We start from the raw sequence: 25,460 nt of genomic DNA on the forward strand, positions 1-25,460 counted from the left end.
AATGTGAGAAGAGACTATTTTCAGCATTTTTGGTCTCTTTCAACTTTTCAAGTTGCACATAGTGGTGTATGCTGTTGTCTCTACAAGTGTCCAACAAGAGGGTTTTAGAGGGAGGGCATAGCCATAGCCTTGTGCCCTTGTTTTGTTACTGGACAGAATCCCGGCCTGTCATAAACTCATAACTCATAACTCATAACAGTGTAACCCCTGCACTAACTTAGGCCAATCGTGCTTCTCTATTATTGTCCTTATTCATTTGAGTTTCATTTTGCTACTGAATTTGGCATTCTAACGAAATCCTATGTACTTAACTAGTTAAGTTAAGTTTTTTTTTTTTTTTGGTAGTAACTAGTTAAGTTGTTAGCTTTGTTTGTCAGGAGCAAAGTGATCTCTTTCTTCTTCTTTGTCTTATTCAAAACTCATAGGAACGTCAATATATCCACTATATACCTCAGCTCATAGTACAAAATATTAAGATATGGGTATTTCTCGATATTCAATTTTTAGATATGTATGGTAAATATATTATCTTTTTGGAGATATTTAATTGTTTCACATGCAAATATCGTGGATATATCCAAAATATCGATAAATATCGTGAATATTGTAGATATTTTTTGATATATCATGATACATTATTTATATTTATTTGAAATGTAATGGTAAATATTAAATAAAATTGTTATATACACAAAATATCGCTAAATATCTCTAAATTTCATAAAATATCTTCAAATATCACAATCGAAATATCACCGATATTTACAGTCGTATATATCTCTGAACATATCATAATATTTATATATCTTTTTCTGAAATCTGAATAGATATTTCCAAATATCACGATATATCGAGATATTTTATATTATGCCACAACTCTTTTTTTTTTTCGATAATAACTATATACCACAGCTCATCGAAGAATTAGAAACTTAAATATATATATTGTAAAATCTCGTAAAAAATTCAACAATGATAATACGATTATAAATTAAACATGAACACATTGAGTGTGACCACGCCCAAAATCTTAATCCACTTCCACTAGTAAAGGTTATTATTTACCCATATTATATTGCAAATCTGTTTAATTACAATCAATAATCTTAATAGGAAATTAAGAATATTCAGTGGATAAACAGTAACTAAAAAGAATCTCCATAGGACCCAATACTTACTGGCTTCACTGCTTCAGTACATAAAATAGTTAAAGAATTTAAAAATAATCTGCTTTCAAAGAAAAAAGCTGAAAAAAATGTGAATATAAAAAAGCTTAAAAGAAATCCTAAAAAGGCAAAGTCAGAAGGAGTAGAAAAAGTAAGAAAACAAGCAATATCTTTTTCTGTAGTTCACTTAAGACTGCACCATAAGTCCCTCAGCACGCGCAAGCGTGTTTCAGCGCCCGTACTCGTCGACAGTGTTAAATTAGGTGGTCCCACTATGATAGAGTACACATAGTCCCACGAAACACTCATAACACCGTCTTCGTATTAGCTTACACGTATACCATAATATCTACGATTGATTCGCTTATAAAAGCTGCGTGTCTTTCTGGATTCTCTTTTTCAGCCAATTAGATATCGAAACGTGGTATGACTGTAAATGTACGAAATGTACCGTAAGGGTTTGTACTATTTACGATTTGACCACGTAAATTATTGGTCTTAATGATCTGTCTCTTTTTGTCCCTATTTTCATGAACATGTGACAACATTGCTGGAAATTTTAATTAACTTTCCGTCTCCATGAAAAGATCATGAGAAAATAATTAGTCTTAATAACCAAATTAATGACTAAGATTTTGCAAAATATGTATAAAAAAGGCTGTAAGTGGTTGCCTATTTCTAATTTTATAGACCCCGAAACATTTTGTGGATTATTCCAAAGTATTTGAGTTCGAAACATATGTCAGATAATTTAACCTTTTCTTTAAGGTCAACAAGTGCTTGGTTTAGACGATGATTTAATTGCAAGGTTTAAGCTGAAACTAATTTTGGTCAACTCAATGCGTTTATTGATTGGCCAAGGAAACTCTTGATGCCAATCTAGTTGACTTAATGCAAACTCATATCACTTTTGGCTCTATCGATAAATTTAAAATTGACTTTGATTTGAGTCAACTCTATTAGCTTAAGCAGGCAGGATTATGTATAATGTAATTTACCAATAGGAGAAACGTTTATGGTCGCATAAGTAAGCAAGATTATGTTTAATGTTATTTACACTAGGAGAAACGTTCACAAGCAACACACAAGGTGAGTTGCATATTTCCAACATCGCAAGAAAGGCAACCTTATAAATTCAGGATTATGACTCCCAAACAGGAAAAAGGCAAAAATGTGACTATGTGAGTCAGCTTGTGCATTGCTTGTTAGCATTCTTCTTAAATCATGTACTAATTTATCTGTAAACTCACTGAAAAAAAAGGTACTGTCAAAGCAATTTGAGCAAGAAGCAATTAGTAGATGATACCATTTCCGAATTCCTACAACATTGAAACTGACCCATTAAGAGTAGATTAGAGGTTAATTACAATGAGATGGAAAAAGTAGTAATTAGTAATTAGGGATCTAAAGGTAATTATCCTTCAATCCACTATAGAATCTAACCTGGATTTTTTAATGCCAACTAATTTCCACTAGAGATCAGTCAGAAAATGGCCCACAAAATGCATTAATCAGGTCCATTCAATTATTGGATCATCTCTGATAATATTGTTCCTTATTGCACTATGATTAGCAAATTACCTTTAATTTATAACAATCTGTTGACTTTTACCATCATTCATGTGGTGACCCGCCCAATTCAATGGTTAAGATTAAAGAGTTTGTAGGCCCATGTATATGTAAAAGTAAATATTGAATTGGGGCCCACCAAATAACCCTCCAAAAAGGCAAAAACAGCCTTGTCCTTCATTTTCAGTAAGTCCAATAAAAAAAGAAAATATTCTTACAGAATTTAATCATAATTAATTATAATTAATTACCTGGAAAGCTGTATTAGTTAATATTTCCTGTTTATTTTTTTGCTAACAAGCCAAAAATAACCACTGCAAATCTTACTTTTTTTTTTTTTTTTTTTTTTTTTATAGTCTTTGCTCTCTGTTTGTCTTCTCTCTCAAATCCTCGCATAGCTTCTTCTCTTGCTTTTAGTTTAGAAGAATCAGTGGACTAAATCTTTCACTATTTCATTTCTGTTTTCACTCTTCACTTTCTCTTTGTTCTTCCTTGTTTTTTGGTTCATGTTCAGGAACTGATGAAACTTGATTCTGAGTTTGTTTAACTCACTTATGAGTGATTCTAATCACTGGGTATTCTTCAAAATTGATTATTTCTTTAACAAGTTGAGTTTTTCCTTCATTTTTTGCTCTTGGGGCAGTGGTGAGGCTAGAGTTTGACTTTGTTAAAGAGATTTGTAAGTGGAAAAAAAACTCTGGGAGTTTTTCAAAAGTGTTATAGTATCAATAAATTTGTGTTATTTGTGGAGATTATTTGAGTACTGAGAAAAAAAATGACAGTTGAAGAAAGAAGAAAGAGTTTTAGTGGGAATGAATATAATGATCAATTTCCTATTGGTATGCGTGTTCTAGCTGTTGATGATGATCGCATTTGTCTTAGTGTTTTGGAGAAAATGCTGCAGCAATGCCAATATCATGGTATGATTCATTTCTCTCATTTTTTAATTTTTTTATTTTGTTTACTGTTCTGTGAATTAAGTTGTGTTATTTGTGTGTGATGGTTTGTAAGATATATGTTTTCTTTTGTTGGATTTGGTTAAAGTTTCTGTCTTTTTCGACTAATCATCAGATTTTAATTTTTTTCTCTAGGAGATGGTTGTAGGTTTTGTTACATGTTTTTGCTAGTAGCCTAGTAGAGTTTCCCAAACAGTTTTTTTTTTTGGACTTAAATGGTTCCTATTCTCTTAATGTTCATGGAATTACTTGATGTTTCTCACTTTAATATTGTGTTTATTCTCTCACAGTTCCTATTTTTGTTCATTGTTCATTTCTTTTTTGTCAGAAAAGAGTTTTCCAGATTTGTTTGTAATTAATTTCTAGATTGTTATTTTAGCATTGTCTGTTTATAAATGAAATAATTTGAGTAGTTTTAGCTTTGTACTATGATCTTATTATATAATTCCTAACAATCCAGCTTGTTTTATGGTGTGCTTGATCTGATCTACCTTGGTATTTTTCTTAACAACATTGAGTTCCTCTGATCCTTGGTCTTTTGCAGTCACGACGACAACTACCGCAATTACTGCACTGAAGATGTTGCGAGAGAATAGGAACAGGTTCGACCTGGTTCTAAGTGATGTTCAAATGCCAGACATGGATGGATTTAAGCTTCTTGAGCTAGTGGGGCTTGAGATGGACTTGCCTGTCATAAGTAAGCATGGAATCTTTCCTTAGTTCTTTCTCACAATGTTTAAATTTTGGATTCACATTTTTAATTAGAGAAGAGAATATGGATATATTTCAAAGTTCACAGAGTTTAGTATTAAACTTGTAATCCTCAGAGAGACAATTTCTAGATAAGATCTTTGGTATTTAATTTCATTTTGGTTAGACATTTTTAGATCTTATGCAAAATGCAACCACCAGTTGGTATTTAACTTCAACTTTCGACCTTTACTATTTCAGTGATGTCGGCGAATGGAGACACTAAAAATGTGATGAGGGGAATTACTCATGGTGCTTGTGATTACCTGATAAAGCCTATTCGAATTGAAGAGCTTAAAAACATCTGGCAACACGTAATCAGGAAAAAGAAGTTCGACCCAAATAATTCTGACAATTCTGAGAAGCCTCGTCAAGGAACAAGTGACGGTGGTCAAGCATCTTCAGCAGCTGGACATGCTGACCGGAATGGAAAACTGAATAAGAAACGGAAAGACCAGGATGAAGATGAGGATGATGACTTTGAGGATAGTGGGCAGGAGAATGATGACCCCTCGGCCCAAAAGAAGCCAAGGGTTGTTTGGTCTGTGGAGCTGCACCGCAAATTCGTTGCTGCTGTTAACCAATTAGGCATTGAAAGTGGGTTCTTTTATCCTATTGCTCAGAATCTTTTTCTGTTTTAATCATGTGGTATCACGTCATGTTTTTATTTCTTGTTTTATTGCAGAGGCTGTACCAAAGAAAATACTAGACCTTATGAATGTAGAGAGACTTACTCGAGAAAATGTTGCAAGTCATCTACAGGTAAAATTCTCTCTTTCTGTGCAACTGAACTTTGAAATATGTTGTCAATTTCTTTTCTACAATCTTACTTTTGATACTTTGTTCACAGAAATACAGGCTTTACCTTAAGAGGATCAGCAGTGTTGCAAGTCAGCAAGCTAATATGGTGGCTGCATTAGGGGGTAAAGATGCCTCGTATTTGCGCATGGGTTCATTTGATGGTATGGGCGATTTCCATGCCTTGACAGGATCAGGCCAGCTTCCAAATGGTTCTTTTGGCTCCTTCCCACCTGGTGGGATGCTTGGAAGATTAAATTCCCCTGCTAGTTTGGGCCTCCGCGGGCTTGCGTCTTCTGGAATGATACAACTTGGCCATGCCCCAAACTCCAACAATTCCTTCAATGACATTGCGAAATTGCAAGCAGGCATCTTGCCTGGAAATCATAATGGGAATTTACTTAAAGGAGTACCAACGTCATTGGAACTCAATCATTTGCAACAAAACAAATGTATTTCACGATCTGGCGATTTCTCCACTCCCATTAGTGACCGAACGATTTTTCCGCTTTCTAGTAGTGGCTTTGCAGAGTCCGGAGTGACCATTGGTAGCTCAGGCAACTCTTTTATGAATGCCTCAAACAACCCTTTGCTGTCACAAGGAAACCTACAACAGGTCCAAAATACGGGAGCTTTGGGTAGTCAATCTTCTCTTAGTTTGCCAGCAGACAACTGTGAGCCTTTCGAGATGGGTGCTGGTGTCTCAACTCATATGCCTGATCATAGTAGATGTAGTCAAAACTGGCATGGAGCTGTCCCCTTAACTGGGTTTGCATCGAATCCTCTACCATTGAGTGACCCTTTTGATCACGCTGATTTGTCTGCTAGTAACATGAGAGATAATATCACTACGATTGCGTCCAATATGAGGAACCACTCACTTGATGCTTCCTCCACAAGTGTTGTATCATCATCTTTGCACGATCCAAGGAGGGACGCACACTGCCAAGGTGGCTCAGTTGGCAACAGTGTTCAGCATGATAACCTGAAAGCGCCAGGTTACGGAAGCATCAGTAATAGGGTAAGCCGGAATATAAACTACACCATGCAACAAAATAGAGAAGAGAGCAGACGGGATTACATGCACAATCCAAATATTCTTTTCAATTCTGCAAACTCTTCGGTGTCTGTACATGGTGGTTTGGGTTCCTTTGGCCAGAATTTGGGTCAAGAAAATGCTGTCTCTAATAGGAAGATGGATTCAACTCTGATCAGTCAGTCAAATTCCAGTAATCCATTTCTCATGCAGCAGAACGGGTTTGAAAATTCATTAACTGACCCTATGATGAGGATGAAGGGAGACTACCATTTCGATCAGACCAAGCCTCAAAATGGGTTCACGAGCAATACTTCTGGATCCTTGGAAGACCTAATGAATGCAATGATCAAAAGGGTAATATGACTATCTTGATATGTCATTTGTGTTGATCTTTGGTATGTTTTCTATTTTATATAATCAATCATATTTTAGTGAACTCATACATTCCTATAAGATCAAATATCTAAGTTTAAACATCTTCTTTGCATATTAGTGATGAATGATCTATCGAAACGTACTTGTGGGAGGTTGTCTGGTAATGCAACCAGATAAAAATGTCAGATGTCTGATTTGTAGATCTTGCTTTTAGAATACAATGAAATTAAGCATGATTTAGAATTTTCATTGGGAATTCGGCACAAAGGCTGAAAATGAGTGATTATTCTGTATGAATATTAAACGCTGCAAATTGTACCCCTAATTCACTAATTCCATTCTGTAGTATTTTTGAAGCCTGAGTGAAGTACTGAAAACTCGATCTGAGTGCATTTCGTGTATCAAAGTAACCGTGGAATCAAATGGACAAATATTGATTGAGGAGCTGGTCAGCAATTGTGTTAAACCACGTATTTGTATCATTACATATGCAAACAACTATATATCTTCCATCCTATCATTGTTTCCATATTCTATGGTCAGATAATGAGATAATTATGTTTATAAATGAATTTTCTGTTTCCCCTTGGGAGATATACTCTCCAACTGTCCAACAGTTGGCCCAAATAAGATTTGAAAGTTCTCTAATCGTTAGGAGCTAATGTGGCATATATTGGTTTAGGAGATCTAGGACTCTATTACGCTATTATACATGATGTACATCAATCATGTCCTATATTTTTATAATGCATGTAGCAGTTGGCCGGCCTGAAACGAGTTCTTCTCTAGCAAAAGGCAAAATTGTGTGTCCATCTGTCCCTGTATGTTCCTGTGTATATTGAAGATTTGTTGCGAATGAAAATAAGAAATCCGAATAATTCAGTATGCTTAATTTATCCGTTGTTACAGTCTTATGATGCAAATAACAAAATACTTTGCACAGGAGTGCTACAAATAACAACTTAGGATATGTTCAGTAGTGTAGGTAATGAGTTCTTACGAAGCAGTTAGTCATTCCTGGTTTCTGTGTGTGTCTGTGTAAAGATATTTGTTGACTGTAGTTATCTCCACACATTTATATTAAACAGAGACAACTTATTAGCTGATAGTAAATCATTGACTTAATAGTGAACTTTATTAGCTTCATTATATGATTATATACTATGCTTAGTAACTTGGTTGTTAGATAACAGTATTAACTTGTTAGTTGTTACATGAGTTTCTATCTTGAATTGTAAACAAGTTAGTGAAAGAGTGCAAGGTGTAGACAGGTAGATATAAGTAGTTTCTCTTTTAATGCCTCTCCCAACATTTTCTGAAGCACCTGGTTCCATTTTGGGTTTATCGTCCTCTGGGGATTGGACACAGATGTTTGGCATGAATCTCAGCTTAGAAATATCCCTTCTACTTCTTTCCTTTCACCTATTCCTTGTCCAGATATAGTCTTGGCGTGGTCTTGATGCATACGGTATTTATTTAGGGTTTCACTTCATACTTATACAGGTTTTCCATTGACGAATTTGCTATCCCATGCATTCTATATATATATATATATGTACTCTGAATACCAAGAGGTGGTTAATTAATTAACTTAAGGAGGCTAATGTCTATACAAGAAGACATTAGTGATGGGGTTACTGCATACTTATATAGGATTGATTGGTGCGAATTGGTTTCTTTGCACATTAGAGACTTCTGGACAATTAGTTATGGACATTTGCGAAGGATAGAGGAAATCTTGTTTTGGTGCAGGTATGTTGGATCTTCTTTTGAGGGGATAATCTTTCCTGTGGTACTTAGTGTGTGGAGAGGGTTACTGTGTAGTTTAAGTCCTGTGTGGACATAGTGCCACTTTGCCCTTGTGTAGATGCACTCATGAAGTCATGCATTTCAGAAAAAGGGGTACTTTCCTGTACCATATGGGTTAGTCTTGTACTTGCCTTCTTGGTAGCAGTGAAGTTTTCTGTTCAACATTTCGTGCTTAGTAGAAAAGGTTGGTGCTTGGGCATGTTCTTTGCTTTATAACCATTCTCTGCAAGCATGGTTCTGGATATATTTCCTTCAACGAACCACATGGATCAAGATGTTAAGAACTTGGGAGCACTTGTGAAATCAGATATTTTAGATATCATTTCTTGTTTTCAAGAAAAAACTACGGGTAAAGACGTTTAGAAGCACTCATAAATTCAGTTGCATGGTAATGTAAGATATGAGTTTTTACTGAAAGTTTGATCTTCAGAAGACCCTGTAAAACCCTGCTAGCTACATAAAAAGTTCATCTTATATTTTTTTGCTATATTCTCGGGTCTGACAGCGTATATTTGCTGACCACTCAATAGCTGTCAATAATATATGAAAAAAAAGCTAAGTTACATTGACACAGACATGTGTGTCCGTATCCGACACGGGATATGAAGTGTCTGACACGGCAAGATATAAAAAATTGAGGTATATTACATACGATGTGTCCATGTATGTCCGACACGGACACGTGGATACGTATCCGACATGGATTTTTTTTGAAATATGGCGTGTCCATGTAACATAGGAAAAAAGAAACTTAGGTTTAGGTTAATACATGACCTTGGAGGCCTGGATTTGAAATGTTGTTTGGTCAGGTACCAGAATAATTTTTTTAATGCGACCTAAATTAGGATTAACATTTAATGTACCTAGTGCTGCTTATGAGATACATCGGGATCTGTTCCTACATGATTATATTGTTTTTGCTAGTATGCTGCAATTGTACCAGCAGTCCATTTTAACAATTGGAAAATTATATGATGGGTAGTTTGGATCGATAGAATGGCTTAGTACTGAAAAAACCTAAAATTCACAACTTATATCAAGCCTCAATTTCTGGCAGTGGGAGTAATGTCATTTCATTTTCATTTTCAAGTTCGGTTTGGATGCGTGGTTATTCATTTAACTTTGAAATACTCCTACACTTTAGATGTATTTTTGTTTGTCTTATTCTTTAGCTTTCTCCAGTTATCTAAGAGGTAGTTTTCTTGGTTCAATATGTGTTTTCTTCTCTAAGGCATTTGTTAACAGCAGGATGTTGTATTAATGCAGGAACAGCAGGATGTTGTATTAATGGATGGAGATCTCGGATGCAACGTTTACCCCGTCAGAACATGTATGTGAAACTTTGGGAGCTACTAACTTAAAAAAAAAGGTGGTGGTAACAACATAAAATGTTCGGTGTGTATCTTCATGTAATTTCTGCTGCATCTATCTATTGTTTATTTGTGCAAGTGTCCTACTTATATTCCTTTTCTAATTAAATTTATCTTTTTTTTTATAATTATCATCCATTCAATGTGTTACCTTTTTCCTCCTTAACCCCCTCATTGCGTTCTCTATATAAAAAAAAATTGTCAGTGGACTTTCAACATCTATAGTTACTTGAGTTTCCTTTATATTTCTGTCTCTTCTTTGAATATGAGGTTGACCACTCTATAAGTTATATTTATATTTCCTTTATAAATTGTTCCTTTTTAGATAGAGCTGATGACAAAAGAAAACCAACAAGTTGAAATTAAATAGAAAAGATGTTTTTTTAGTTCAAAGATGATTTTAGTGCTTCATATAAATTCACAAGGTTTTATTTTGTCTTGAAACTTTGAGAGGGAAGTAAACCTTATGTGGTAAAAGCTTTTCCGCGACGCACCTGCTTACGACTATCGGATTTATTACCTTAGTCATCAGGTTCTCGGAGGTGAGCTCACCAGAACACAGTTTTGTGTTTTCCAAAATATGCTTGAGACAACTAACATTAAGGGTGTTTTTTTCCAAGTTTTTCTTTGGGCTGGGGAAGCTGGCGCAAAATAAACTTGTACTGTTATATGAACCCCAGAAATGGTGCATGTTCAGAATGTATAATTCCAGCTGGTTGGGAACTTTATTGTAACTTGAGCAGGAAAGGGTGTGGAAGCTTGAAGTTGTGGGGACTAGGGACTAAACACTTAATCTCACACTCATTTGAGTTGTGTATGAAATATTCCTCCGTAGGAAGAAGAAGACAACAGAGATGAATAGGATGCCTGCTTCAATGCCCCATTATGTTGAATGCCTCAACAATCACAAGCATGCCATACGTAAAGTGGAAAAAGTAAAGGAATATACGCGAGAATTCTTATTTGAGCAAATCCACATCACTTTTAGTGCGTGTTCTCCCACTTCCATGTAGAGCCAATGAATAGCAGACACTGTTACCGAAAAGTAATATGGCAATATGTTCCAATGGCTAGGCACCCTTGCCCGTCTAATTTGTCACCAGCATTCCAGCAAGACCCAAGAGATTTTAAAATCAGTGACCTCTTGCGGGGGTTTAGGTGGTGTACACCAAACAGCGATGTGATTGGACCACAGATTTAACCCTCATGAATGTTATAAAAGGCTAAGCAGATAAGTGTTAGATATGACACTTGAATCTGATTCATAAAAGTGTCGAGGCCATCTCATCTCAAATAAACAACCAAATCAAACTAGTAGGGTACATATCCTCAGCGCTTTAGTATAGGTATAGGTGTAATGTCAGATAATCATCAAAACTTTGTGATGCTTCAAATTTAACCACTGAAACGGATTATGTATATAGCAAGCTGCAATCGCACATCCACTGATTAGCGAGTCCTAAAAACATTATGTTGACAAGAATCTGTTTGGTTAACTACGATTATCCAAATTTTGGGTTTGGAACCATTTGTTTTCAGAAAAGTGTTGAATTATTTACCTACCAGGAGAAAGATTCCGAACATTGTAGAAATAAAGTTGCTATACAGATACTTCATTCTAAGCACATTTTTGGCTACTTATTATTAGCTTACACATTAACTTGAAGATGCTAAAGACAACGAAATATTACCTAAAAGAAATATGTGCAACTGATCTATGATGCTTCCCAGCCCGACTGTCGAGCTCGTCGCTCCCAGACCGATGTCACTTTCCTTTCCTTGATCAACAAGGCTTCAACCTGCTCTCTGGCCTCCTCACATGTCTCTGTAGCAGTATTGCACTTCTCAGTCTCTTTTTGGTACTGGGAGCCCAGCCTCCTTGCTGCTATGTAAGTCACGTTCATGTGCCTGGTGTGTTCTTCAGCAACGGCCTTCTGCAGCTTCAACTCCTCAGTCAAACGGTCCACAAACTGTTTCTCCATCTCATTGTTAAGTTCAGGATCATTCTTCCCACATTCTGTATAGTTGATCAGAAAATTCCATTCAATGAAAAGTGTGTAAACACAAGCAACCTGATAAGTGAGTGCAGTTAAATGAATCACTCACGAGTCATATACTGTATCAGAACGAAAATTGGCACTGGAAGAGTTAGACAGCCTAGCAGTACCAAAGACTTGTTTTTCATATAGGTCTTAATTTTATTTCATAGCCTACACAGTGTCTCCATTCACCAGAAATGATTATACTACTCATCATTGTATAAACAATACATTCTACCTCATTCAAAACACTATGAATCCTCGAGTTAAACGTCAGCTAAATCCAACACTTGATTCACTGCTGGATTTCTTAGAGTTTCTTTTTAGCTTCTTGTTTATCTACTAGTAGACTTTCCTTTGGGTTAACTAGTATTACCCCCACTAGATGAGCCAATTAGGATTTCCCCATTACTAGATGGGGAAATTAGGGACTGCCCCCTAAGTACACAAAAAAAAAAAAGTGGTGAATTTTTTTTTGTGTGTACTTAGAGGGGAGACCCTAATTTCCCCATCTAATAAGGGGAAAATCCTAATTGGCTCATGTAGGGGGGGGGTAATGTTCATAAATAATAGTTCTTTTCAAGTGGTAGGATCTGACAAACTACGGATCTGCAATTGAACTTTCATCTAAAGATGTGTGTTGACGTAGCAGAAATCTAGAAGTTTCAATGAACTCTAGGCAAGGAAATAGCTAACTTTAATAGATAAAACAAGGTTTCCTATTAAAATGAGGATCTGTTCTGCAGATCTTCAGTACGTATGTAACTAGCTGTAACCTTCAGTTTCTTTAGCATCCTTGAGAACTGAAACAACATATGCTTAGCATACTTTGCACATTAACAAATTTATTCACGTTTCAAAACTACTGTGTGATTAAACAAGAAAAAAAAAATTTGAGAATTTTACAAATCTTTCAGCAAAAATTCTCAAAACTCATGAGCATCTATTAGACTACTACCAATCATGACACAATTAATTTATATAACCATTCAAAACTTATATTCCTGAGTTTATACCAAAATTCTGTATTGTAAATGCATTAGATAATTACAAAAGAGAAAGAACAAAATATCTTAAGTTCTTCAGAAAATGGTAGATAGAGTGTCAGGTAATCTCTAACCTGTAACAGTAAGGTTAACAAGCCCTGCACACAGAAACAGAATAAAAAGATGGCAAATGTTTAGCTTTTAAAAAAATATAATTGAATTTTAAACTTATTAGTAATTGTTCTATACATTGACCTATAAACAGAAAAGTATGTGGAAACAAAAAGGATTATTATTATTATTTTTTTTTATGGCTGGCTATACTTGGTTCAAAACTCAATGACTCGCAACAAGGTGAAGTATCATCCTATTAAGAAACACTCAATCAGTTACTTTATCCAATTAATCATCTTATTTTATGGATGCCGTATATAGTGTTATAATCATCATTTACATCTAACACCAGAAATGGGAACCATTAGAAAGATTCTTCTGATAATATAAAGAAGCACGATCGAAGCACTAACTAGACTTTATAGCAACTTAAGAATCTGAGTTTGTTTGTGATACTGGGGGATCAAACTCCATACATGACAAGATCGACGAACACATTGAAATGGGCATCCTTTGGTTTGATTTGTACTAATTTATAATAATAAGATAAAATAGTCCTTAAATGAAAATTTATAAACAGAATATCCATGAGTATCAAGGTAATAGCAATATCATACTAGCAAAATCAGCAAAGCAATGTTTCATAATCTCTGGAATGGGTATGGCCCTAATACCACGCAAACCCAACTTAAAACGGGAAAATTCAACAAAAATATAAAAAAGAAGGAAATGATGAGTATTCCATAAAATTTCAATTCTATCTTGATATAATCACAGTAAATGAAGAATCAACAGAAACACAAAATGCAAAAACAAATAGCAACAAACGAAATACAAAACAATGACACAAAAAAACACAATACTGTATGATGGGCATCCTTAAATAATTCTACATACAAGAAAACAAGCATGACCAAGTAGAGCAAAACGGTAGAGAACTTACCAGGTGCTATCTTCAGGAGAGACAAAGGAGGAGGACAGTTACATGAGCAAGGAGCACAAGAAACAGCACTTTTGTTATCCAATGTAAAGCCCTTCTTAAACCTTGAAAATAAATCAGGTTCAGAGATATAGATAGCTGAAGTTAGTGCAAAAACTAGTAAACAACACCTCAAACAAGTTGATGGTGAACGACGTGAACCATTTGACATTATTTAGTTTTCCTTTTTCTCTTTTATTGAAATATATAGTCACAAGCTCACTCACGAGTCACTATCACCGTCTTGACATTTACTCTTTTACTTTTACACGACTTTGTCGTCTCTTTATCCTTCCCGTGATTCCTGTAAGCTAAGTGCCGAAATATCTGTACCAACAAATTTCATGCAGGAGGTACTCACAAGTCACAAGTAGATGCATAACTTCTTGGGTTATATTGACATACCCCCCCACCAGTAGTTGCAATTAGGATTACCCCCCCAAAATAATTGAAATTAGGATTTCCCCCCAATTTGACAGTCAATAGGAGTCAACTAACAGTTTCCGTCAGTTGACTGGTCAAGGATCATGAATTGTCCTAAATACCCTTTGTCTGTGGAAATTACGAAATTAGCCATTGACACTGTTCCAACTCAAAGCCCAAAATCGAAATTAGACACTGGAAATTTTATTGTGAAAACTCAAACTCATACTAATCGAAAGAATTTTATGCATAAGGAGGTCACCCCTGGAAGGAATCTCATTTAAGAGGAACTGCCTTAGCAAATGACTCGATCAAAGAAACAAACAGGGTTTGATGGCCTGAGCCCAAAACCCTGCATTTTGTACACCTTCATTGACGTATCCAACCTCCCAGCTTTCCCCATTGAATCAACAAGTGATGAAAAAATGGGAAAGTTCGGTCTAAACCCCTTCTCTTTCATCTCTTGGAAAAACTTTAAAGCAGAATCTAAACGTCCCGACTTCGCCAAGCATGGTATCATCAACTCATAGGTCGACACATCCAAAGAACAATGAGCCTCTTCCATCGTCTCATATATCTCAAACGCCTTATAAGGCAGACCCTTGTTAAGGAAAAGCGTTATGAGTGAATTATACGTTGGAGTATCAATCTGACATCCCGAATCCCGAATTTTCTTAAAACAACAAAACGAAACCTCCAATTTCTCAGCTCTAGCTAAATGCTGAATCACCCGACTATGTGCAGACATAAACGACATCCTGTCATTGTTACTACATTCCTTAATCATTTCCTCAAACAACGACTGAATTCCATCATAGTCTCTAATAAGATTCAACCTATCAAACAATAACACATAAATATCATCATTCGGTACATACCACGATTGTCTTTTAGCCCATCGAAACAAACTCAAAGAACCATCAGTTTCTCCAATTTCCTTGAATGCCTGATTCAATGAGACATATTAGGCACAAAATGAAGTTTATCCAATTGAGTCTCCATTTCAGGTCCCCATTTCCATCTCTTAACAATCTCAACTACTTTCGAAACAGCAGAAGCATTCGAAAACGGCTTTTTCACTCCCCAACCATAATATGATCATCTACACCCGGTTCCACAGACCTAACACCCTTCCCTTAAATATCACACCCCTGATTCATCCAAATACACTATTTCCTCAGTAAATTCAGCTGAAACCTTATCACCATTATCTCCACAAGAGAAATTTCTTGTTAAACCACTTTTTCCTATACTTGGTGTAACCAAATTGCTTAAAAATATGTTCTTTATGCAAAAATCATGATGTGAAGTGTTATTAAGAGAAGGGTTTTAGGGTGAGGGCTTTTGTAGTAAAATGAAGAGATTGTTTACTCTATTGCTTGCCTGTTTGAGGTTTTTAGGACGGAAATGAATGGTTCTAAGCATTGTCTGAAGTGTGAAGTGTGAATTGAAATTTGAAAATTGAAAGAATTAGTATAGGGTTTAAGGATTAACCTCCTTTTTGCTGGAAGGGAGACTGGTTTTCAAAACTTGCAACAAGTGTTCAAAATCTCAATTTCGATTTTGGGAGACTGGTTTTGAACAGTGTCTAATTTCGATTTTGGGCTTTGAGTTGTGGGCTTTGAACAGTGTCAATGGCTAATTTCGTAATTTCCACAGAAAAAGAGTATTTAGGACAATTCATGATCCTTGACCAGTCAACTGATGGCAACTGTTAGTTGACTCCTATTGACTGTCAAGTTGGGGGGGAATCCTAATTTCAATTATTATGGGGGGTAATCCTAATTGCAACTACTGGTGGGGGGTATGTCAATATAACCCTAACTTCTTTTGACCCAGCCCAGATAAGTAGGTCCGTAACTTAATTCGAGTATTCATCATATGTGAGGAGAAGAACAAAAACACAGTAATTCTCTGATCCATCGTCTGATTGAGGACTATGAAGTTGTACAGATAATATGTATTTGGGGTTTGGTCTTCACTAATCGGTTTATTAGCTTTTGGTCCTCCTAAATCCTCTTGACCGGTCAGTCCACCAAATTCACTGTTTGTAGGCTGTTGGTATTTTCATAATACCCATCATACCCTTGGGTGTGCGAGGCATGTGGGTCAAGAGTCAAATGTTGATCAAGAGTTGACTTTATTCAAGACACGTGTCAAGATCTCCACACTTCAACTCAACGGTTAGTGTGATATATCCGTTGTTACTATTGGTACTTACCCTATAAATATTGGTGTTATTGCTGGCTGGCTATACAAAATCGAAATTTGAAAGAAAGAAGATAAAGAAAGAGTATAATGGGTGGAAGTGGTCATCTTGTAGTTGTTGCTGCGCCAAAGGTAACTGGTTTACGTTTGATTTTGTCTGTAATGGCGGAAGGGCCAAAACCTAATTAAACATTATTTAGAAAGGCTAAGTCTGAAACGAAAGTAATTACAGTAGGACTAAACCCTTAATTTAAATTATGTGGTGTTTGTATATTCTATTGTAGGTTTGCCAATTGTGCTATGAAGAGGTCACTATGCTTCAGAATGTCAATATCTTGGTATTCACTGCCCTCATGCTTGGTGTTGTAGATTTATGAGTTGTTCTAGGTCATATGGAAGAAGGTACTTTACAATCCAAGTATCTCAAGTGTTCTAGAGAAGGTTGTAGTGTTGTGATTTGGTTATACTTCGACAAAAAAGTAGACAACCAAGTATGTAATCTATGCAAGGAAGAATTCCCAGTCTGTGAAGGTTGTGGCTTATGCAAGGGCTGCCATCTTTCAACTATTTGTGAGAAGAGTGAGAAGAGAGGTCAGAATAGTGAGAAGAGTGTGAGATGAGAGAAATTGTTGTTCTGTATGTGACAATTGTGCGAGATGTGCCTGATTAGTGCTATGTTTATCAAGTATTGTATAAATAAATAATAATTTGGTAAGTAGAACTGCATTACATAAAACTTGTCATAACAACTATATTAACACTGTCATTACATAATGTCATTACAAACTAGCACTCCTAAACCATAGCACTGTCATCCAAAATGACTCTCCCAAAAAATGACTATCCACAAAATAACAAAAAAAAAACACCAATGTATTCACTGGGTCTAAGTTAAATAGTGACTTAAGCAAGGTGCAACTGCTGAAATTGTTGGGGTACTTGGTGTATCAACACCATCATTAGCACCAATTCCAAGCCAATATTGAAACCCATTGTTGTTCCTTCCTCCCCTTGGTGTGCGTCCTCCTATTGCTCCCCTTGTTGCTCTTCCTCCTCTTTTAGCTCATGGCACTTGGTGTTGCTCTGCATCATTCACATTATTTAGACCTTGTTGTTAAGCATTGTTCTGTTGTTGAGGAGCATGGTTTTGCTGCTGCTGAGGTTGATGCCCTTATTGTTGCTAAGGTTGATGCCCTTATTGTTGCTGAGGTTGATGTCCTTCATTGTTCTGAGGTTGATGCCCTTCATGCTGCTGAGGTTGATGCCTTTCCTGCTGACCATGGTTCTCTTGCTCCATTTCTTTGGTAGAGTCACCCAATATATATAATAGTAAGACAAAGCAAAGCAAAACAAATATAAAAATTTATAAACAAGTCAGTTGAAACATAATAAAGCAAACATTTTTATTGATAGACAAAGACCCTAAACAAAGACAAAGACAGAAGCATAGACCCTAAACAAAGACAAAGACAAACACATAAACATAAAGACAACAACAAACACAAAAGTTTGCTTATATATTCTTATTTTTCTTTCTCTGTTATCCTTTTTCTTATTCTTTAGAGAAATATGCAAATCCTTAAAGCTCTCAACACACATTAGTGTTTGCACTACCTCTCTAGTTTGTGCTTGAGTTAAACTATTACTTCCCTCCCCAATTTATGCTTCAGTTGAATTGTCAGAAATCTCCCTAGTTAAGTCCACAATGGAATCATCACTTTCCTCCCCAAGCATGAGTTGAAGAACCTCCAACACCCCTTCCTGTAAGATACCTCCATTCTTGCAAATATTCTATACATTCAGCATAACTTGCATTATTATGTTAATCAAAATAGGCCATGACAACCTCCATTTCTTTTTTAGAAAAATTATTATATCCCTTTCACACTAAACTCCAGATATATATGTCTAGGATATCTGATACCCCTCCCCATTTTATTTGACTGAAGAGATAAGTGTAGAAAAGAGATAAGTGCAGATATGTCTGTTGTGTGGGAGATGAGTGCAGAGATGTGTTGTTTTCATAGCAAAAACATGCATATAAGAAATTAATAGGGGTGTTGTACCATTTAAAGCATGACTGAATCACAGTCCAAATATTTAATAATTGAGTTGAAAACACATTTACAATACAAACAAATTTGTACTTGGAAAGTGCGGCATTATTGAATGCTTCAGTCAGTCAATGTGCTCTAGTCAAAACACAACATAATTGAATACAAACAAAATGGTTACCTATATTATTTGAACTGGAACCACTTGCTCTTTGCTGACTTGGTGGTGCTGAGCTTGTTTCCCCTACTTCTTGCTTACAAGTCCTTGTGTTATGTCCTACCTGACCACATCTCCTGCACTTCCTTTTGCCACTTGATTTTTCTTCATCTTTTCCTCTTATTCTTTGTTTCTTTGGTCTTCCAGGATTTCTGTTATTGGGAGGAGGTAATACAATATTTGTAGGTTTAATCTGATCACAAAGAAGACATTGGAATCAAATTAAATGAGAAAGAAATTGGAATTAAGGGTAAAAGGAATTGACCTTGTCTCAATCTTCTTGGTTGGCTACTGGATAGATATAACCTGCATAGGTTGCTCTAAATGACTCCACATTGTAGTAGTGACTGCAATATGTACAAATTAAGTGAAAAAAAATAAAAATCAATAAGTGAAAGGAAAGTAAAATTTATAAGTCACAATAAATTAAGTGCCAAAGTAACAACTCACTTGGCCCAACTCTCCCTACTAGGTCTTCTTGGCCTTATGACAGATATAGCATGGACACAAGGTATCCCTGTCATCTGCCACACAATGCAATCACAAGCCAAAAGATTTAAGTCCACAATAAACCTTTTACCATTCTTGGTATTGGTTGACAAGAATTGATTTGGTCCAACCCCTAAAACCTTATACTTATGATACTTCTTTTCCAACCTTTTAATTACATCTTTCATAGCTGGTACCAAATCACCATAAGTTAGTTTCAAACCTAGTTCTCTTCTATCATGCGTAAGTGCCATAGCAGTGATAGTGTACTTATCCACGAACTGAAATAGAGGCTTGCCTCTTATCTTTAGGATCCAAGCATTGAAGGATTCACTAAAATTACTAGTGACATCATCACACTTTGATGTTAGATCAAAGTATGCCCTAGCCCATGTCCTCTTAGGTTGCTTCTCTAACCATATTTTGGCATTCTTTTCATCCTGCTCTAGTGTTTCCATAAAAATTCATGTGTAATTATCATGTAAGCTTTAGCTGCCCCCAACATAGACTCTTCAAGTAATCACCCTTAAAAACACTTTTAAAGTTCTTGTACATATGTTTAAAGCAGAACCTGTAAAAAATAGGGTATGACATGTTAAAAGATAATAAGTATAATTACAAATGTAATTCAAAATAAACAAGTTAATTTTACCTGTGGTGAGCATATGTGAAGTTATTGTTTACTACCTCAATGAGACCTTTCTACCTGTCAGATATGAATGCCAGCTGCCCTGATAGATACTTGTTCAAGTGAGGCTTCAACAACTCCAACACCTCACCCCTACAAATGAAGATAGCAAGAGGGAAAATAGCATTCATAGCATTAAGTCCAATAGCACTAAGATAACATCCTCCATACTTGCATTTAAGGAAACAGCTGTAACGCCCGTATTTAAAATATGTATTTATCTATTTATTAATTAATTTATTTATTTATTTAAAATTTGATTGGATTGGATTTGGGATATGTGGGCCTGGTTTCTGGGTCCAAGTCTGTGTTGGGCTTGGGTTTCAAACCCAAGTATATATTCGTATTGTTCTGGAGAACAGAGTTCTTAGATAATAAAATAATAAAAATGGAGGCGGCTTATTTGCTCGAGCGTTGGAGTGCGACGACTCGGACTAGGAGGAATTCGTCGAGCTGTTAATTAAGGTGAGTAGATATTTTATTGAATTTCTTTTATATAAAAAATTCTCATTATTGGTCGATTTTACGATGCTAGAAAATGGTCTGTGTTGTGTTTTGATTCAATATTGGTTTAGTTTTAGCACTATATTCTATTTAGTGTTAACTGTGTTTATATTCGCTTTGATGGTTTGAAGAAAACACTGTCTCCGAAAATCTTGTCCCGACCCCTTGATAGCAAGCGAGTACTCAATTGATTTCAGGTCTACTGTTAATAGATTGGTAGGTCGATGTATAGATTATTGGTGGTCGCAATTTGGGGGAAGCTTATGCGTTGTTCATGGTGGCTAAAGCCCCACCGATAGTATTGTCTGTAAATTATATTGAACTGTTGGAACGGTTCAAACTCTGGAGCTTTGTTAATGGAGGCGCGAGCCCTATGGATCGTACTGCCTTTTATTATGTTGTTTGTATTGGTGGGTGTTGGAGTATTGGAGAGTTGGGTGGGCTGTTGAAGCTTGGTAAAATCTTGAACAACTATTAATGGCGGCGAGATCGCCAGTTAGGATTAGTAATATATATATTTTAAATCTTGATGTGTGAATTACATTTTGATTAGTGATGGGTGATTGAATGTTGGGTCGGATGGGGCTGTCGGAGGTTGTAGAAGCCATTAATGGCGGCTAGAAATTTCCCAGATCTAGTTTTGGTGAAGACTGGGAATTTAAGAATTGAAGTTTTTGCTTTTGTTAAAGTGGTTGGGGTTTTCCCCTGCTCATTTTGATTAGGTTTGGAATTTTGAGGGTGGCTGATTAGTGGTGGTTGGCGGTGGAGGAAGAAAGCTGGTGAGGGAGATGACCGGCTGGGCTTGGGCTTTGGGCCAAAGCCTTTTGGTTTTGTTAGTTGGGCCGGATTCATTCCTATTGTTTTGGGCCTAAACATGAGTTAGTGGTTGGGCCAGATTCTATTATTTAGTTTTGGGCCAGTTCAGTTTAAAGTTTTTGGGCCAGTTTCTAATATTGTTTGGGGCCAGTCCATAGGATTTAAAATAGAGATCCAAATGGGTCTTTCAACATTTAGACTTTTAGGTTCTAAGGTTTGGGTTTGGTCTTGGCTAGTTGGGTCCGAACCATGACCTTAGTCATGAGCCCATGAGCCATGCACTTTTGCCCTTAGCCATGAACCAGGGCTATGACCTTGAACTTGTTGAACATGGAAATGACGTGTTGACTTTGACTTTGACTGTTGACCATTGATTGTTGACCGTTGACTGTGGAATGTTGACTTTTTCCAGTTTTTCACATATTTAAGAATATGGACAAATGTAGTAATAAAATATTGTCGAAAATTGTATAACTTTGTTTGTCATTATCTAATTAAGATTTGACGTAAGTAGTATGTAAAACATATAAATATTGGCACGTAACAAGAGGGAAATTCTTATAAGACTTAGATATATACATTTTTTTATGAGAATTGAATTATATACGGACTTAGATTCATGGACTTTAGTTTTGGGCTTGTGACGATTGATCAGTTTGACTTGACTTGTGATTTAGACTCGAATAATTATGTGTGATATTTGGACTTGAGTTATTCTTCCTTTTTAAAGTCGTTTCATTCTGACATTGGTAGAATGGACATATATTTTGGTTATTTATATACTATTTATATTGTGCACAAATGGAAATAATGTGTGCCTTTGATGGTGACTTGAGTTCACATAAATATATTGAACAAATACATTACATGATGGATTACTATTATGAGTTGCTACTTAAATGAATTGTAGTATTTATGAAGGCTTGAGATATTCCGTAGTGCAATATATAATTGGCACGTGAAATAATAAGTTTCGAGATTTGATATAGAGATATTTGGATATCGTGCAATGAATAGTATTGGCACGTGATAATATGGATTGTATTATAACGAGAAACGTTGAGCTTCAGTACAATTAAGTATACTGGCAGGAGATAGAATAAGAATTATTCTTAGATATAAAGGTATGACACCTGAATAAATTACATAACGAAAATCCTAGAACCTAGCTACCACAACTCATGTGATTTGCCTTTGTGATGGGCGATGTGATGATATGATATGATTGGCCTCCGGCGTTTGATGAATCTGAATGGCCCTTCCGGGCGTAAAGTAATGTGATTGGCCCTTCTGGCGTAGCCGAATAGTGGCTTGATTATTCCGTTCTCAAAATTAGAACGAGACGCGCGATATTTTATGCCGAATAGTGGCAGTACTTATATAATGGCTTTTGTGTGAGGGTTACCTGGTGTGCGGCATCCCACTCAGGGTAGTTACTCACGGAGTGGTTCATTATGTAAGGGGAGACATGTGGATGTACATGTTCGGCGTTGGGAAGCGATAGTGGTAGCCAGGGAAACTAGGTAAGATATAGATACGACGTGATTTTAGGGACACACAAAGAAAGCCTTAATTAATATAATTATGGTAGTATATTGTTTAATGATATATCTTTAGATAGATGATCATATATGGTTTTGCAGAAGGGTGGGTCAAACTAATTACTTGTGCAGAGACGACCCACTCTGTAATTGAGCATGAAATGCGGTAAGTATAGAATATGCTTGGCTGGTTATTAGTTTAGTTATAACCTAAAGCACCTCGTGGAGGAACTAAATGCCTTTTATTATGCATATGGTTTGTTGTGTGGTTAGTGGGAAGTTAAGGCGCCTCAGTGGAGGAACTACCTGCCTTACTTATTGTAGTTAAGAATGTCGTATTAGTTGTTGGGAGTTAAGGCGCCTCGGTGGAGGAACTAACTACTTTATGGATTGTGTATGTATATGTATAAGTATATGTTGTATTTTAGAGCTACTCACACCAGCATTGTTTATAATGCTGACCCGATTTGCATGTTTGCTTATCGGGTGTGTTCATTAAATGAACATAGTTGATAAGTCTTGACAGGTTTCATGTTGAAGAAGGTTGGTTGCTGCTTGTGGTTTGCATTAGCGTCGCATTCAGGATATGTTTTGTTTTCTCTTAAAGTGTAATAGATTTTTAGTTGAGACAAATGTTGTTTTATATTTTCAGTTGTATTTATAACTAAAGAGGGTTGAAAGGAGATTTATAACTTAATCAGTTTTGTGAATTTTTGTAATGAAGAGGACTTTTGTTTAATGTTAAATTCTTATTGGTTTCTAATTTTCCGCATATTTAAACTGTTTATGGGTTTTTGGGAGTTGAGAGTGCGTCACACCTCGAAGATCGAAGAGTCGGGAACAAATATTGTTTTTTCGAATTCTGTCGAAATTCGGGGTGTGACAACAGCAATCAAGTACAATGATTGGCCTACACCCATTCACAAACCCATCCAATGATTGTTTGAATGCAACAAAGAAACCCACAAACTCATCTACTGAATCCTTATACCATTTGACAATGCTTCATAGATTCCTTTTCAAAAATTGATTCTTCAATTCTGACACCACCATGTAGCTCTTTTCATAATTACCATTGATTCTCTCTAGCAACAGAACTCTAGTTCTTCCAGGCAGTTTTGTAAGATATAAGTACACCATACTCATTATAGATCTCATTATGCAAGTCTACTGGTGCAAAAGTTGGATGAGCCCTACCAAAGTCTTCTAGTTCATTTGCAACCCAAGGAGCTTTGGCTTGCACATTCTTGTTATTCTTATCACCTTCACAGGTATGGGTGGGATTAAATAACCTTAGCTTCAATGTATGCCCATCAACTTTTCTGCTGTAGTTCACAAACCACTTGCATCCAGGGTCCTTACAAACCAACTTATATCTTGTCTTATCATTATTCTTATGTTTGAAACTAAATTTCTGAGCAATTGTCATGTCTTTCATAAACTTTCTACACTCCAAAATAGTTATCCAGGCCATACCTTTTGTAAGGCTGAAGTTTGTTGTACCTAATGCTGGATCTTCAATCCTTTCATTCTCTTCTGCTTCATACAAGTTTCTAGTAGATTTTACAAACTCATCTATCTAAAGATCTACATCCATCTCACCCTCTAACACCAGTTCAAGTTTTGAAATATCATCATCACTAGCTTCACTAGCTTCTTCCTCATCATAATCCCAGTCCTCATCTTCTTCATCATATTCTTTCTCACTCACATAACATGTTTCCTAAGTCATATGGAGCCTAACACCATTATTTACATCAAAGCATCTATCCTGCTCATCATTAGTGGCATCATCCATGGCATCATTATGAAATATATTGCAGCCATCATCATTATTCACTATATTATGTTCAAATGTTATTTCTCTATCAACATCAATTACTTGATCAACATCAACATCAACATCATTTGCTCCTATATCATGTGCATCTTCACTCTGACTTTGAAACTCAATCTCTTCTTCAACATGAATTGTTTCACCATCAATATCAATAACATATACTTCACCAGTTGATTCCAAATGTGGATCCATGGTTGGCTCCACAATATATTCATCTTCACTTTGACTTTCAAAGTCCTTCACATTACACTATTTCTTCTTAAAGGCTTTCTCTTTCTCTTTGGCTTTTTAGGAATCTCTTTGGTTAAGTCTACATAGTTATCTAGAGTTGACTCATTAATTGGCTTAGTCAAGCCAAAAATGTTAACTGAACTTGAGTCAGGTGAGTGCATTGGATTGGACTGAGGTGTGGGCATTAGATTGGATTGTGGTGTGGGCATTAGATTGGACTGAAATGTGGGCATTGGATTGGAATGAGGTGTGGGCATTGGATTGCACTGAAATGTGGGCATTGGATTGGACTGTGTTGTGGGCATTGGATTGGAGTCATGTGTGGGTACTATACCCATGATCCTAGAGTCTTTCTCCCAATTATTAGTGGTCCCCTGCACTATCTGGTGGTCATAAGAAACAAACAAATGGAATCTATAATCACTTTCTACCATAATGTTCTCCCACATCAACATAAGTTCTTGGTCAGTCCCAAGTACACACAAATGCCCTGCTAAGA

General features: G+C 36.0%; 3 protein-coding genes and 1 long non-coding RNA gene across 6 annotated transcripts; 2 read left to right on the top strand and 2 right to left on the bottom strand.

The window, feature by feature from the left end:
• Window positions 1-2,920: 2,920 nt before the first annotated feature.
• Window positions 2,921-9,956, top strand: RR12 (response regulator 12). 2 transcript variants are annotated; one of them, XM_086600736.1, is made up of 6 exons: window positions 2,921-3,655; window positions 4,236-4,388; window positions 4,643-5,038; window positions 5,127-5,203; window positions 5,292-6,673; window positions 9,729-9,956. In XM_086600736.1, the coding sequence occupies exons 1-5, from the start codon at window positions 3,511-3,513 to the stop codon at window positions 6,639-6,641; spliced, it is 2,121 nt and encodes a 706-aa protein (XP_086456862.1). In that variant the 5' UTR covers window positions 2,921-3,510; the 3' UTR covers window positions 6,642-6,673; window positions 9,729-9,956. The 2 variants fall into 2 exon arrangements, with proteins under 2 accessions (XP_086456862.1, XP_086456861.1); XM_086600735.1 differs by having other exon boundaries at window positions 5,292-6,632.
• Window positions 9,957-11,360: 1,404 nt separating this feature from the next.
• On the bottom strand, window positions 11,361-16,331 carry LOC147508174 (uncharacterized). Of its 2 annotated transcripts, XM_086600738.1 has the most exons (4): window positions 16,199-16,331; window positions 13,915-14,332; window positions 12,992-13,015; window positions 11,361-11,849 (listed from the first exon to the last, which is right to left on the bottom strand). In XM_086600738.1, the coding sequence occupies exons 2-4, from the start codon at window positions 14,120-14,122 to the stop codon at window positions 11,548-11,550; spliced, it is 534 nt and encodes a 177-aa protein (XP_086456864.1). In that variant the 5' UTR covers window positions 14,123-14,332; window positions 16,199-16,331; the 3' UTR covers window positions 11,361-11,547. The 2 variants fall into 2 exon arrangements, with proteins under 2 accessions (XP_086456864.1, XP_086456865.1); XM_086600739.1 differs by lacking the exons at window positions 12,992-13,015; window positions 16,199-16,331 and having other exon boundaries at window positions 13,915-14,230.
• LOC147508175 (uncharacterized) lies at window positions 16,206-17,293 on the top strand. Its single transcript, XR_015217946.1, has 2 exons — window positions 16,206-16,713; window positions 16,866-17,293. It is a non-coding gene; the product is annotated as an uncharacterized LOC147508175 (long non-coding RNA).
• Window positions 17,294-18,240: 947 nt separating this feature from the next.
• On the bottom strand, window positions 18,241-19,799 carry LOC147508176 (uncharacterized). The gene is made up of 4 exons (XM_086596925.1): window positions 19,303-19,799; window positions 19,145-19,199; window positions 18,917-19,045; window positions 18,241-18,372 (listed from the first exon to the last, which is right to left on the bottom strand). The coding sequence occupies exons 1-4, from the start codon at window positions 19,797-19,799 to the stop codon at window positions 18,241-18,243; spliced, it is 813 nt and encodes a 270-aa protein (XP_086453051.1).
• Between the last annotated feature and the right edge of the window lie 5,661 nt (window positions 19,800-25,460).

This window comes from Coptis chinensis, chromosome 3 (assembly GCF_015680905.1).
Source record: "Coptis chinensis isolate HL-2020 chromosome 3, ASM1568090v1, whole genome shotgun sequence".
Lineage (NCBI taxonomy): Eukaryota > Viridiplantae > Streptophyta > Magnoliopsida > Ranunculales > Ranunculaceae > Coptis > Coptis chinensis.